The sequence below is a fragment of the Danio rerio genome, chromosome 9 (genome assembly GCF_052040795.2).
Source record: "Danio rerio strain M-AB ecotype USA chromosome 9, GRCz13ab, whole genome shotgun sequence".
Classification (NCBI taxonomy): domain Eukaryota; kingdom Metazoa; phylum Chordata; class Actinopteri; order Cypriniformes; family Danionidae; genus Danio; species Danio rerio.
This window is the reverse complement of record NC_141029.1, coordinates 39,398,430-39,414,063: the sequence shown is the minus strand read 5'-3', so window position 1 is coordinate 39,414,063 and position 15,634 is coordinate 39,398,430. Positions and strand designations below refer to the sequence as shown.

At 34.6% G+C, this 15,634-nt stretch overlaps 1 protein-coding gene across 3 annotated transcripts in view; it reads left to right on the top strand.

Moving 5' to 3' along the window:
- The window catches only part of sema5ba (sema domain, seven thrombospondin repeats (type 1 and type 1-like), transmembrane domain (TM) and short cytoplasmic domain, (semaphorin) 5Ba), a 273,670-nt gene that overhangs the window by 181,131 nt on the left and 76,905 nt on the right, over positions 1–15,634 (top strand). For all 3 annotated transcript variants that reach the window (XM_087268166.1, XM_087268164.1, XM_087268165.1), the window contains exon 9: positions 5,310–5,595. In XM_087268166.1, coding sequence (XP_087124292.1) covers positions 5,310–5,595 — 286 coding nt within the window. The remainder of the gene's footprint in view (positions 1–5,309; positions 5,596–15,634) is intronic.

The window sequence follows — 15,634 nt, the reverse complement described above, 5'->3', positions numbered from 1 at the left end:
GTGTGTGTGTGTGTGTGTGTGTGTGTGTGTGTATTAGCATTGATTAATCTTGGAGTCCTTAAAAATATGTTCTAATATGTCTTATTTAAATTAGTTGGCTTAATTGATTTATGGCTTTAAACCAAAGCACAATACTTACAAACCAACTGAACTTCATTTCGAGTAGCAAAACATACTTTATGGTTTTAGTTAATATTAAGAAGCAATTTTTATTCTGACATACTGCAAGTGACTTAGCTAAATTATGTACTAAAGCTTAAACTAAAATGAGAATGTTTATTCTGGCAAAATTGACTTTTTATGTTTTATTTTGGTTAGCTTTAATTTAATTTTAGATGATTTTAGTAATGTTGATAGTGAAGAGGTTCCTCTTACATACTATAAGTTCATCAATATGTGCTTTTTTCCCCTTTCCTTTGGGAAGTAATATTACCATTCAAAAATTCAAGAAAGTCTCTTTGTAACTTCCATTAACATTATTCTGCAATCTGGCTACATGCAGTATTATTTAATAACCATAGTTAATAACCAGAGTGTTTGCTCTGACCTACATTACTGTAGGTGTATATGACGAGTCCCTTCGTGATGCCTAGTCTTAGCTTTAGATGGTTCTTCAGCAAAGAGCAACAAAAGCACAGCTACCCTCTCACAATTGTATCTTTTGTGTCTAGGGCAGAATTTTAGAGCTGCCTTGGCCTGTCAGCAGAGAAACCAGTCAAGCAAAGAGACAAACGAAACTCAGCACACTTCCTGCACAAAGTCAAAAGGTGTCAATAATCTCCCAGCTGCTGACACTGTGCCTTTTCCCAAAGAAAATTCATCCAACACCATTCAAAACAGAAAAGGCAGAAAGTTTGGATGTTGGAGCTGTAAGCCATACAGAGGAGGTGTCAGGGAGTAGTTCTGGTGAAAGAGAAGAGTTAGCAATGGTGGTGCAAGTGTAAGACTGGGCGAAACGGACTAATGTTCAGACATCCAGCAGTGTAATTATTCCTCATGGCCGAGAGAGGGTGAAATTGCAGCTGCAACGCTTCATGTCACCCAGTCGGGCTGTAGTTCCTCTGTAGGTTCACACTGGAGGAGGGAGAAAGACAAAAGAAGTGCACATTCACCTGGGGTTGGAGTTTCATAAAATTGAGAATAAGGGTTATTTTGTGTATATTATGGATGATAATTTCCTCCCATTTTAAACTGCTTAGCTTTTGTAAAATTTGTTAAAGGAATAGTTCAACTAAAAAATGTAATTTACTTACTATTTATTCACCTTTAAGTGGTTTCAAATCTTTATGAGTAAAGAAAATAAAATATATTTTAAAGAAAGTTAAAAACTTGAAACTTTCATAGTGAGAAAAATAAAAACTATGGAAGTCAATAGTCACATATATTTTGTGTTCAACAGAAGAAAGAAAGTCAAACAGATCTGGAACAATTGAATGTTTCCATGGCCATCAGACTTGGTCCTTATTTTATGACAATAGCATGTAAAATAAATTTTTGACTATTTATGTTAATAAAATCAGCACAAAAAGTTTCTAAAAATGTTTAAAATGTATACTAAATTGAACTGTTAAAATCAGTTTTAATTTAACCAGAACTACACCAGCATTATACAAGGTGGGCCATTTATATAGAAACAACTTAATAAAATGGGAATGGTTGGTGATATTAAATTACTGTTTGTGGCAAATTAGTATATGTGAGGGGGCAAACTATTCAAGATGGGTGGTGACCATGGTGGCCATTTCGAAGTCGGCCATCTTGGATCCAACTTTTGTTTTTTCTATAGGGAGAGGGTCATTTGACACATCAAACATACAGGAAATTCACAAGCAAAACAATGATGTGCTTGGTTTTTACGTAACGTTATTATTGTATGAGTTATTTACAAGTTTCTGACCACTTATAATATGTGTTTAATGTGCTGCCCAATTTGTTGGATTGTTAATGCAACACTCTTCTCCCACTCTTCACACACTGATAGCAACACCACAGGAGAAATGCCAGCACAGGCATTCCAGTATCCGTAGTTTCAGGTGCTGCACATCTAGTATCTTCACAAGATAGTGGGGTCATTCTTCATCAATGAAAACCTCAAGGCCACTGGATATTTGAAATTGCTACATGATGATGTGTTTCCCTCTTTATGCACTGAAACTGGCACGTTCCCTGAGTTTTTCCAGAATGATGGTGCACCACCACAATTTGGGTGTCAGGTCCGAGCATTCCTAGATGTACAGTTTGCTGAAAAGTAGATTGGTCATCGTGGGCCAGTTGATTGGCCTCCGAGGTCTTCCAATTTGACCTCCTTGGACTTTTATCTTTGGGGTCATCTAAAGGCAATTGTCTATGGTGTGAAGATACAAGATGTGCAGCACCTGAAACTACTGATACTGGAATCCTGTGCTGGTATTTCTCCCGCGGTGTTGCTATCAGTGTGTGAAGAGTGGGAGAAGAGGGTTGCATTGACAGTCCAACACAATGGGCAGCTCATTGAACACATTTTATAAGGGTTTTATGCCTGATATGCTGGAATGTTCCACTATCTGAATCATTGTTGGCAGGAACCTGCTGAAAAACAGCATTCATGATGAGTCAGGCCCGATTATCTTTTAATCTTTACCTGTTTAAAAAAATATATAAATAAATAAATTAAAATAAATAAATTATGGTTATCCAAAAATGTTTTATCCGTTTTTTCCTCTATTTTCCATCTGTGGTATCTCCTTTGACACAATCTACATAATAAAAGTGCTATAATTATAAAGAGCAAGTGAATTGAGTTAAAATCTGGCCTAAATGTAACTGAAAAATTGTATTTAAGAGGAAAATAAAAACCTCTTATTTAATGTATAGTTGTTTTAGCTATTGTAACATAGTTATTTACCTAATAATAGGTAACAACATTATCAAGATTTCCACCAATAGTTTGCTCTCTCTTCTCAAATACACCTTCATCGCAACTAAAGAAAAACTGCTAACCTTTTCAATCACGTTTCTTAGCTGGATGCGGAATGAATAGAGATGTGAATGGAGGTGTGAATTAAAAACATATTTCACAATGGGGGTCAAAAAAAAAAAGAACAGCATAAACCTCGAGAGTCTATCTGGACTGTTTTTGTAGTGGCCCTGCCAGGTGCTGACTGAATTTTTTTTAACACTGAGCCTGTGTGGGGTCGGACCCAAAGTGAGATGTGATATTGTTTTTTAGCACCACTCTGATTCAATGAGGAATAGCATCATTGCCAACAGCGTGGCTATTAGCACATGCCTCTCTCCTCTGGAGCTTATTGGGACTCGTAATTCACTTTCCAGCTTAGTGTTTTCCCCTGACTGCAGCCCGCAGATAAAAACACACACACGTACAGGGACCCCTGATGGAGTGGCGGTGTGGAAATGAGGCTGTATTTACGCTCGACGTGAAAGAAGGAAAATACCATTTGTCATGTGCGCTCCCTTACAAATCAGCGCACTCGCACCCTGCCCGATGCAGCTATGCAAAATGACTTGATTAATTCATGCAGTCACAGGGAAGTAATTGTTGTAGTGCTGAATGCGTCAGTTTTGGTATTTACTGTGTTTCTCTCAGACCACATTCTTCAGTCTAATAGGTGGAAGTGCAGTTATGATGTTTCATTGCAAATTTAAATGGAAGATATATTTGTTTGACAGCAATCCTCACATGCATTATAGACAGAGACATTTATATTCATTCATTTTCTTTTCGGCTTTATTAATCTGGGGTTGCCACAGGGGAATGAACCGCCAACTTATCCAGCATATGTTTTAAGTAACGGATGCCCTTCCAGCTGCAACCCATCACTGGGAAACAAGACATTTATATATTTTAAATTTCACCCCTTGCAAAATGTTCCTTGGTAGAGGGTGGTGTAGAAGGTTAATGTCAGGGAAATTTTATTCTGCTTTATGTTATAATCATACAGCCCACCAAGCAAGTTTGTGTCTAATAGACTTAAACATTGACAGCTTAACTAAAATTTCAAGAGTTTACAATTATCTGATGATTATTTCTATCTCTGACAGCATTTGAGAGTTTCCTTGGCTGTGTTTTGGATCATTGTCTTTCTTAAACGTCCATTCTGGTTTCATCTTCATAGTCCTGCTAATGTAGATGTTGGACTGAAGCAGCTAATATTAATTTACAATGGCCAAGGGCAGAGGGTTGCTGAAGAACTACTGAGAGATTTCAGCTTCTGTCTGGGCTTTCACTGCCTTTCTACAGCTTTCCTCATGTACTCAATATTTGTTTCCTGTGTCATTTGATTTTATTACACATAACTTGATTTGTAAACTAATTAGATTTGTTTCCATTTCGTTCATATATGCATTTCTTTGGTTGTTATCTATCTATCTATCTATCTATCTATCTATCTATCTATCTATCTATCTATCTATCTATCTATCTATCTATCTATCTATCTATCTATCTATCTATCTATCTATCTATCTATCTATCTATCTATCTATCTATCTATCTATCTATCTATCTATCTATCTATCTATCTATCTATCTATCTATCTATCTATCTATCTATTTGTAATCATTACTATCTAATGTAATCATTTCCACACAATACTATTGTGGTTTGAAATAATTGCAGAATCATATGGGTTGCGTTAATGGTTTTGTGATTCCTACACTTGGTGCAATACACAAAGGTCCAGCTTTGACCAGATCAATCTGACACAATTTGTTTATGCAGATCTAGCAGTAGTAATTTCTTCTGTCCCATGGAGAGTTTTTCTGTGGGCTGTTCCTGGGTCTCTGTCCACTGAGATTTGCTATTTATTGTGTTTAAAATTGAATCAAAAACAGTTATGGCTATTGATGGCTCTCCTGGGCTTCACAGCGTAACAGTAATCTCATTCCCCTAAACTGCTGCGATGGCCCCAGCAGTGATTACAGTCATGCCTATTTACAGGTGAATATCTACAGCTTGCATTACTGGATGAGCTAGGGAATAAACAGGCCTTGGGGGCGAGACATTATTCAGAGTGTGCGATATTAACTCTGACTAATGCAATCCAGACCACCGCCACCTGGTCTGACGGGACAGCTTTGTGTATTGAAAATCATTTTTGCACAGTTTTCTGCTCTAGTTCTAAGTGGATATAAAAAAAAAAAAACAGGGAACGGGATTCACGCCAGTTTTATGTGAAAGTAACGCCATTGCTTTTGCATTTAAGCTACTTTATGCAGTATTACTGATTTTTGCTAGAGATGTTCCCATTTGAAATGCTTGTTTTACCCATAAGGACTTTATCCACGCTTTGTTTTCCTTTTCCTTTAGAGCCTCACTTCATCTCGGCTTATGATGTGGGTCTTTTCACCTTCTTCTTCTTGAGGGAGAACGCAGTGGAGCATGACTGCGGTAAAACGGTGTACTCACGGGTGGCGCGGGTGTGTAAAAATGACATTGGAGGCCGATTCTTGCTGGAGGACACGTGGACCACTTTTACGAAGGCCCGACTCAACTGCTCGCGGTCAGGAGAAATCCCTTTCTACTATAATGAGCTACAAAGCACCTTCTACCTGCCCGAACAGGACCTCATCTATGGGATCTTCACCACCAATGTGTAAGTTTAGTATGGAACACAATTGCTTTGCAAAGTACTAAGGTATGACATGCTACACTCCATCTAAAATGCCTTTCAAAAAGAAAAAGAAAGAGGGAAAAAATGAAATGGCATGAGTTAGAGATGCTTGATATAGGATTATAGCCAATATTGATTGCCGATCATGATGTCTTTTTGGTGCTGGGTGTTTTTAGAAGTGTTATTTTACAAGACTTCGGTCAAATGCAAATTGCAACTGTACTGAATGAAAAGTTCCCTTCAGACTTATACTGTAGCAGAGTTTTCACTTACAGTAAGGTGTGATTTATTTTCCACAATATATATTGCTTATACAGCAAATATGGTAGTATATAATTGTCAATACACTCCCTATGTTTGCCCATCTCTGCCGTTCTTCACACTCATTTGATCTATTTCTTCTTGTCTCCTTTTCCTGTCCCCTTTCGCTCACTGCCCCGGTAGGAACAGAATATGGTAATGCAATCAGAACAACAGAGTCTCCATCTGTCTGTGGTAAATTGAACACCTTAAGCAATGCTCCCTGGGGTTTGGGCCTGCAAACAGAGAGGGCAGGCCTGGGACGAGTGAAGCGAGGCAGAACAAGAGAGCAGCCAAAAATGCCTCCAAAGTCTTAGTAGTAGTTTGTCCGGAGGTATTGGCAGCGGGAGTGTGTGCTTTCAGTGAGTTGGCTGAAGGTGTCAAAGCATTAAATGTCCTCACACTGAGTGCACCGACAGTTTGTTATGTATTAGATTTATTGTTAAAACTACTCAAGGTAATGGACTTAATATTTTACGCTATTTTTTTTATTTTTGTACACAGTCAGCAAAGTAACATGGATAGATACTTACATTCACATTACATTTAGTCATTTAGCAGACTCTTTTGTCCAAAGCAACTTACAATTGAGGAGGAATTCAGCGACACAACAAGAAGAGGCAATACACACAAGAAGTGCTAATTATTCAAAGTCACTTGTTTGTGCTCAGGGTATTTAGAGGATTTCTTTTTCTTTTCTTTTTTTGAGATAGAGAGAGAGAGAAGGAAAGAGGGAAAAAGTGCCTCTACACTCTCGGAAATATAGGTACAGAATCTGGGGCAGTACCTTTTTAAAAGATACATATTTGTATCCATAGAGTCCACAGTCGTACCTCAAAGGTGCATATTAGGGCGCACATGTACCTAAAAAGTACATTTGGTGTACCATTATAGACCCTTCAGTTACAAATATTCAGTTTTTGCATGTCCTCCCCATGTTGGTGTGGGATTCCTCCAGGTGCTCTGGTTTCCCCAATAGTCCAAAGACATGCGCTATAGGTGAATTGGGTAAACTAAATTGGCCGTGTTTCCCAGTACTGGGTTGCAGCTGGAAGGGTGTCCGCTGTGTTAAACATAAGCTGGATAAGTTGGCGGTTCATTCCACTGTGGAATGAGTCCCTAATGAATAGTCCCTAATGAATAAAGGGACTAAGCCAAAATAAAAAGTAAATTAATAAATGTATTAATTTTAATGAAATTTCAATTATTTTTCAAATATTTAGAAAAGTGCTGTTTACTGTTTTGACACACCTTTTTAAACTTATAGTTACGCATTTCTATAAAATAAGTTCTCTTGCCTTTTTTGTACAAAGATAATGATTATATTATACTAGGTTAACTAGGTTAATTGGTTAGCCATTTTAGTTTAATTAAGCAAGTCATTGGACAAAGTGCTTTGTTATGTAGCCAATCAATAATAATAAAAAAAGTTATTTCTTAATGGAGGCAATAAAATTGATCTTCAATTATAAAATAAAATTATAAAACTTTTTTTTCCAGCAAAACTAAAAGAAATAAGATTTTTGTGTTTTTGTGTGTGTGTGTGTGTGTGTGTGTGTGTGTGTGTGTGTGTGTGTGTGTGTGTGTGTGTGTGTGTGTGTGTGTGTGTGTGTATGTGTGTGTGTGTGTGTGGAAAAGTCTTATTTGTATTATTTCAGCTAGAATAAAAGTAGTTTTAATTTTTTTTTAATTGTCAAAATTATTATCCCCTTTAGACTATATATATTTTTGAAAGTCTACAGAAGAAACCATCACTATACAATAACTTGCCTAATTACCCTAACTTGCCTAGTTAACCTAATTAACCTAGTATAACCTTTAAATGTCACTTTAGGCTGTATAGTGTCTTGAAAAACATCTAGTCAAATATAATTTACTGTCTTCATAGCAAAGATAAAATAAAACATATTATTAGAGATGAATTATTTAAACTATTATGTTAAGAAATGTGTTGAAACAATCTTTTTTGCGTTAAACAGAAATTTAAAATAAGCAGGGGGGGGGCTAATAATTCTGACTTTAACTGTATATATAACAGTTTGGTGTGATCATCTCAGCTGTTTTATGATTTTAAGTGTTCATAAACTTAACTTGAACATCAGCATGTTTCGTTAAATTGCTGTTGCTGCATTTTATAAAAGCAGCAAGTCATGACAGTTTGCACTTTGAAGCAATTTTATCTTTCTTTTTAAGTTTTTTCTTTGATGTCTTTTGTATGCTGTTTCTCTCTTGCTTATAGTTTTTTTTTCTAAAAATGAAACTTATTACATGACTCTTGATTCTAATTGGTCAGTCATCCACATGTGTGGTCAAATCATTTGTATAATGATCATTTAAGAGTAAAAGTGACTGTGGAAAATTATTTTTACGTGGCTATGCTAGTTTTATGTGTAATGTATCACTTACCAGCCTCTTTCTTCTCATCTAAGTAAATTTGAGATCATTTTATTAACTCTTTATTACCCTTTCTAGGTTTACTTTTTTACATTTTCCCATGTTTAGCATCTACTGACCTGTTGTGTGTTTTGGTATGAGGATTAGGGAAATATTTACTGTATATAGAAACATTTGAAGGTATTTAGTAAAGGTTTCTTTTTTATATTTGTAGTTGTTTTCAGTTGTTTTTTATTAACTTTTTGAATGAATAGCTGCCAGACTTATTTCTGTAAAACAGCCTCAGGTTAACAAAGTGTAACAGACCTATTGGCAGCTAGCATGATGACAGGCGACCTCTCTGGAAAACAGATCCGCAGGTGTGAATAAATACGTCTATCATGAATACACACACTTTCATGCCTGAATTACAACAAATACAGAATAACAGTCAAGTGCATCTCTTTGCTCACTACGATGCAGCATAACAAAATCCACCTTGAAATGAGTTTTTGTACCCTGTAGAAGGAATCATTGCTTTGAGTTTATTCCATGCATATGTCTTTCATGTAGATATATGGAGGGGGTGTTATTAAGGGATTCTGCTTTCTTGTTTTTCATCTGTCTGGAATTGAAGATGCTCAAACTGTATAATCAGTACACCAACGAAGCATACTTTATGTATAAATAATTGTGCAATAATTGTGCATTTAAATATTTTATGTATACCTAACTTTAATGTAAATATAAATTAAAAATGATTTTTTAAAATAGTTGTTACATGAAAATTAAAAAGCTCTATAGAATATGCAAGGTTATGCAAGTTAAACTAGCTGCATGTATGATATTTAACTCTCAAAGTAATTGTTCACCCAAAGTTGAGAGTCTAAAAAACATTTACAGACAAAATTATATTAATACCCGTGGCTACTTATGATATGTTAAGAACTCAATATTATTTACTACATTATTACCTTTGATTAATTTTGACATATACAAAATGATTTTTTTTCATATATTCATTTTAATTTACCATCTATTTTTAATTACAATTTAAATTTAATTTTAATTTAAATTGACATTTAATTTTATTTTTTATTTAAATTTTTTATAATTTTTTTTATTTTATTTCATTTAAAATGTTATTTCATTTGTTTTATTTTCATTTTATTTTATTTTACATTTAATTTATTTTAATTTACAATGTATTAATTAATATTAGATTTAATTTTATTTTACATTTTATTTATTTTAATTTTCATTTCAATTTAAAATGTATTTTTAGTTAGCATTTTAAATTTATTTACATTAGATTTTACATTTAATTTAATTTTAATTTATTTTATTTACAATTTTATTTTATTTTAAATTTTATTTTATTTAAAAAAAACATTTTTTTTATTTTTCATTTTACTTTATTTTTCGTTTAATTTATTTTCATTTACAATTTATTTTTAATTCATTCAGTCATTCATTTTCTTTTTGGCTTAGTCCCTATTTATCTGGGGTCACCACAGCGGAATAAACCATCTACTTATCCAGCATATGTTTTACGCAGCAGATGCCCTTCCAGCTGCAACCCATCACTGGGAAACATCCATTCACACACACTCATTCACACACATACACTACGGACAATGTAGACTACTCAATTCATCTATACCACATGTCGTTGGACTGTGGGAGAAACCAGAGCAGTTACTTTCTTGCTGTGAGGTGATTGTGCTATCCACTGCGCCATCTTTACATTTCAATTTACAATTTTAAATACCATTTTAAATTTATTTAAATACTTTTTATTTTATTTTTTTTTTGTTTTGTTTTATTTTATTTTATTTTATTTTATTTTATTTTATTTTATTTTATTTTATTTTATTTTATTTTATTACTTTCAAAGTGTCAAAGTTGCTACCTTGCATTTTACAAGTCACCCATTCATGAGTGCCCATTGTTTTAGCTTAAAATCTGCTGAATTATGAAATTTCATATTACTATTATTGATAAAATTTTAATAATTAGAACTCTTTTTAAAAATGCTTGAGTGCACGTTTCCACAAGGGCAGCTATTATTGTGCTCTGAAAAATATTTCAGAATAATCTGGCCTCTGTGCTGGCTGTGGAAGTTTGCTGAGTTGGCTCTTTGTTTTCTGCTACGATGCAGGTATTCACTGAAGTTGAAACACTGAAATAATGTATTTGCTTTTTTTCCATTTTCCCTTGGGTGCTGCCCTACTTTATGTCTAAATCATCTATACGGACCTCTTAGATGACCTCAAATGACCCTGTCCTTTTTTCTATATTACATATTCTGTCATCATAACTCAACATGACTTCATCAAAATAAGCATGTGATCTACTGTACGTGTCGCTTGGAAAGCTCTGAAGTCATCTGCTCTCACAGTGAGAAGACTTCATTCCCATATGCTGCATGTTATACCGAGCATGCCTGGGGATTTTTTTGAGTAGGTGACTTTCCAAAGGGTTATACGTATACAGTTTATAGGACCAAACTATGTACTTTAGTTTTTTTACACACCTCAACAGCCTTTAAAACTGCACAATCATCTGCGTGAAAGTCACATCTGCACAAGCATAAACACAGTGAATGCCAAAGTCACTTAGCTTAGGTTTGCATAATTTGATCAGACACTGCATTTGTGCGGTGTAATATACTGTATGTGTGGGCGTACATAATATAATACATGATCAAATGTGAACACATTGCAGATGCTGCTGTACTGGAGTTCATTTTCTAGTTCACACTTTTGAGACTTTGACTAGTACAAGAGGTTTTAGATGTATACAAAGACAGAGCTATTACTTATTGATGGAAGAAGGGTCAGTGTACAATATGATGACTGAAATAGGTGTCAGTTACAAGGTAAATACTGTATATTGTGTCTCTGCAGCTGCTGTTGGGATAAAAACTGTATACTGAGACACTTGATTTTTTAAAAGTTGTTGTTATTAATACTATGTGAGCATAATAAATACATTTTATAAGACAGTTTTCATCAAATTACACTAGAGAGATTGATATTGATTGATAGATTGATAATTGTCCTGGGTGTCAAATTATCCTGTTTATACAGAAGCATACAGTAGATAAAATAATAATGACCAAAATATTGAAGTTACAAAGGTCGTTTAAAATACAAATTGTGGGTTTGAATTGCAATGACAGTACATGATTATTAATATTAATATGTTTACATTGAGTATTACACATTTAATGAAGGATATGATGTTTAAAATAAAGCAATATAGTTGGTAACACTTAAGACTAATCCCACTTTTTGTGTTATTTTTACTACTTTACATTACAACATAAGTGAAATACCCAGTGGTGGAAAAAGTACTGTAAAATCATACTCAAGTAAAAGTACCATTACTTGCCCAAATATTTAGTGCAACTAAATTCTTAGAAATAATACTACTGAAAGTGTTTACAAGTAACTTTTTTTTTAAAGTACTCAAGAGTATTGAGTAATAAGCTGTAAAAAGTTGATCCGTTTACATGCAGTTTGTGCAGAGATGTGTAAACCTAAAAATCTGTAGTGCATTTAGTGATCTTTCTATATTAGTTCGTTCCTTAGTTGCTTCCTTCCTTCCTTCCTTCCTTCCTTCCTTCCTTTCATTGTTGTTTGCTCCTTTATTCATTCATGTATTCATTCATTCCATTCATTCATTCATTAGTTTGTTCGTTCGTTCGTTCGTTTGCTTGTTTGTTCATTCGTTCCTTCATTCATTCAAATTTTACCTTGACCTTGATTTGGTCCTTCCTTTGTACATTCTTTCATTCATTACCTCATTCATTCATTCCTCCATTCGTTTGCTTCTTCCTTATTTGGTTCATTCATTCATTCATTCATTCATTCATTCATTCATTCATTCATTCATTCCTTCGTTCCTTGGTTTAAGTCCTTCCTTGAATCCTTCCTTCCTTCATTTGGTTCTTCCTTTCTTTGCTTGTTTGGCACTTCCTTCATTTAGCCCTTTCTTCCATTCTTCATTTGTTCCATTTAGTGATTTTTTTAACCCTGTTTGCCGATTTCAGTCATCATACAGTCGACATCCTTCATTTTCTCATCAGTGACATGCAGTCTGTTAACAGTCTCTAGGTCACTGCATGAAAAGATTTTGGACATCTTCTTGGACATTGTTTATGCTTCCAAAAGGTTTGCTGCATTTTTAAGCATCTTGAGGTTTATTCAGTATGATGTGATTTATTTTCTATGTGCAATTTGATTGGACAGGAATCACAGGACTGATTTTTCTACTTTAGCCAATCACCATAGACAAGAAAGGAAGAAAAAAAGTTTTTAAAAGTTTTTTTTTTTTTTTGTAAGGTAACTTATTGCAAACTATTTATATTGGCTGAATTTAAACAAACAATGTTCAACTTAATTTGTTTGTTTTTAATTCAACCCATATAAATTGTTTGGAATCATGTTACCTTAAAATATTTTAGTAAATCTTTTTTGTGTGTGATAACTACTGAATTTTAAAGCCTACGCCAACACACAAACACATTCTGTTTCTTATAGGCATGCTGCAGTTGTGCTGCATTAAATGCCTAAGCTCAGTACAGTTGTGTGGATTATAATTGGCTGTCTATGTTTTTATCGAACATCATCTAAAGTGATTCTAATGATGTTTTTACTCTGCACCCTTTTCATTGTTGTTGTGGTATGGATGTGTCTATTTATAAACTTTGTACTTTTTTTAGTTCTCAATCTTGAACTTGAAAGACTATTTCTCCCTAAATTCTCCCTAGATTGTCTGAAACTACTTCTAAAGGGATTGTAAAACATATTGCACTCTATGATGTGGCAGGCAAGAAGCAGCTGTGAGGATTGGAATATTGCTGAGATTAAAGGGATAATTTAACCAAAAAAGTGAAAATTCTGCCATCATTTACTTATCCTCCACTTATTATATGAGTTTATTTCTTTTGTTGAACAGAAAAGAAGATATTTTGAAGAACATCGGTAAGAAGCAGCCATTGACTGTTTTAAAAACCAAAGTATTTACCATAATATTTTTTAGATTATTTTTATTCCTCCTATGAATCTCAATGGCTGCTGTTTTCCAATATTCTTCAGGATATCTTGTTTTGTGTTCAACATTTAAGCTCAATTCAGTTCAGGTTTATTTATACTGTATACCTGTTTCACAATAATTATTGTTTTAAAGCAGCTTTGCAAAAGGTACACATTGTTGTATTACAATCAAATTCAGAAAAGTTGAGGAGTTGTGTATAGAGCAGATATTATACATATGAAAACAGAAGAAAGAAATTCATATAGGTTTACAACCACGTAAGTGCGAGTACATGGTTGAGGAAGTTTTCATTTTTGGGTGAAGTCATCTTGGTTATAAAATGTAATATCACTTGTTTATAAAAAGTTTTGCGAATATATCAGTATTTTAAACTCAAATATAGAAATAGAAATTGCATTCTGCTTTTGTGAGGTTGTTTTCTTTCTCTTTGGAGGTAAAATGTCTCTTATAGTCTCTCGCAACAAAGTTTCAGAGTCTTGCTTTTTAAATGTGAGAGTGAAAGAGGAGAAATAGCTGGAGATAATTGGCTGTCCTGTCAGAGCCTGCTCTGTCCTCGCAACCTAAGGCTGACCGCTTTAGAGCCCATGTTTCATCTGCGCACAAGCTTTTTGAGCTGCACTGCCAAGAGCCTCTCACTTTACCGTGCTAACTTTCCATGTTGAACCCCTCATATGCAGTCCCCAGAGTCGAGCTGCAGAACCAGGCTTGAATCCTCTTCAAGTCCATGCCTCACCAGGCCACATAACAAGAGCCCGAGCCAGACACCAGCGTCTGGCAGGCCGAGTCCCGCTCCTGGAGCTTTGCCCATGGGTCCATCTGTCTGTGGCTCCGGTGTTACAGCCACTGTTGGTGCTGCTCATTTATGTGCTGTCTTAACAGCCCTCAAGAATGAATCTGCTAACAAGAAAAACTTCCCAATTTCATGCGCCCCATGCTATTTTCTTTGAATCTGCGTAGCCTGTAACATACCATCTGAATAGCAATGCACCTTTCCAGTGGTAGAAAGAATACTGAAAAATAATAGGTAAATGAAAGTAAAATTATTTGCCTAAAAATGTAGTGCATCTAAAAGTATCTGTTGTGAATATTACTTAAAGTATGAGTAAAAAGTAGACCTTTCAAAAGTACTCAAGAGTAGTGAGTATTACGCTGTAAAAAGCTGATGCATTTACATGTAATTTGTGAATGTGTGTAAACGTAACATTCTGTGGTGAATTTAGTTATTGCTTTGCAGGCACACAACGTCATAAAGCGTTAATATTAGATTAGATTTAGGTTGTGATGTCAGGTGATTAAAAATCATTGTCTAGCCAGCGTCTAAGGACAACGTTATTTTGACGTCCATGATGCCAAATGGTGTTGATATTTGGTTGAATTTAGGTTTTATTAAAAAGTGACCAAAATCCAACATTGAGCCAACATCTTAAACCAAAGTTATATTCACGTCAAATACTGACAACCAAAATCCAACATCTGATAGACTTGACAGTGGTAACATTCACACAACGTCAAGCTGTTACATCATTTGACGTTAATATTTGGTTGATTTTAGGTTGAACATTGGACATTGACGTCAGACTGACGTTGGGTTCTGACGTCAACCTGATTATCTTTTCCAAACAAAATGCAATGTCCCCACAACGTTGGGGCATAACGTCATGTTGACATCCTGTGCCTTCTGGTTGTATAAGGCCATTTCAGTCATTGTACAGTAAATATCTGTCATCTTCTCATCAGTGACATGCATCTAAACTCTGCATGGGTCTCTGGGTCATTGCATGTAAAGATTCTGGACATCTTCTTGGACACTTTTAATGCATCCAAACAGTTTGCTGCAATTATAAATCACTCATGTGTTGAGGTTGTTCATTATGATGTAATTTACCTTCTATGTGCGATTTGATTGGACAGGAATAACGGGACAATTTTTTCTAATCCTCATAGACATAAAAAAAATAACGTATTGTATGCAGGTTGAAGCAAAGTTGTGGAGTAAAAGTACAGAGACAGCACTAAAAATCTACTCAAGGAAAAGTAAAATTGCACATTTTTATAACTACTAAATAAAAATTTCTGAAAAAAAAACTAGTTAATTACAGTAGTTTGAGTTTTTTTATTTATTACTCTACACCACTGCACCCTTCAAAATCACCTGTTTACCTCCAATGGTGAAGCCTATGAGACTTGTTAGACTCGTCAAACACTATTAGATTCACATTGGTGGTACTGAGATGGACATTCTTTTGCCTTTAGACCTGTCTTAAATATTTATGGAATAGATTCA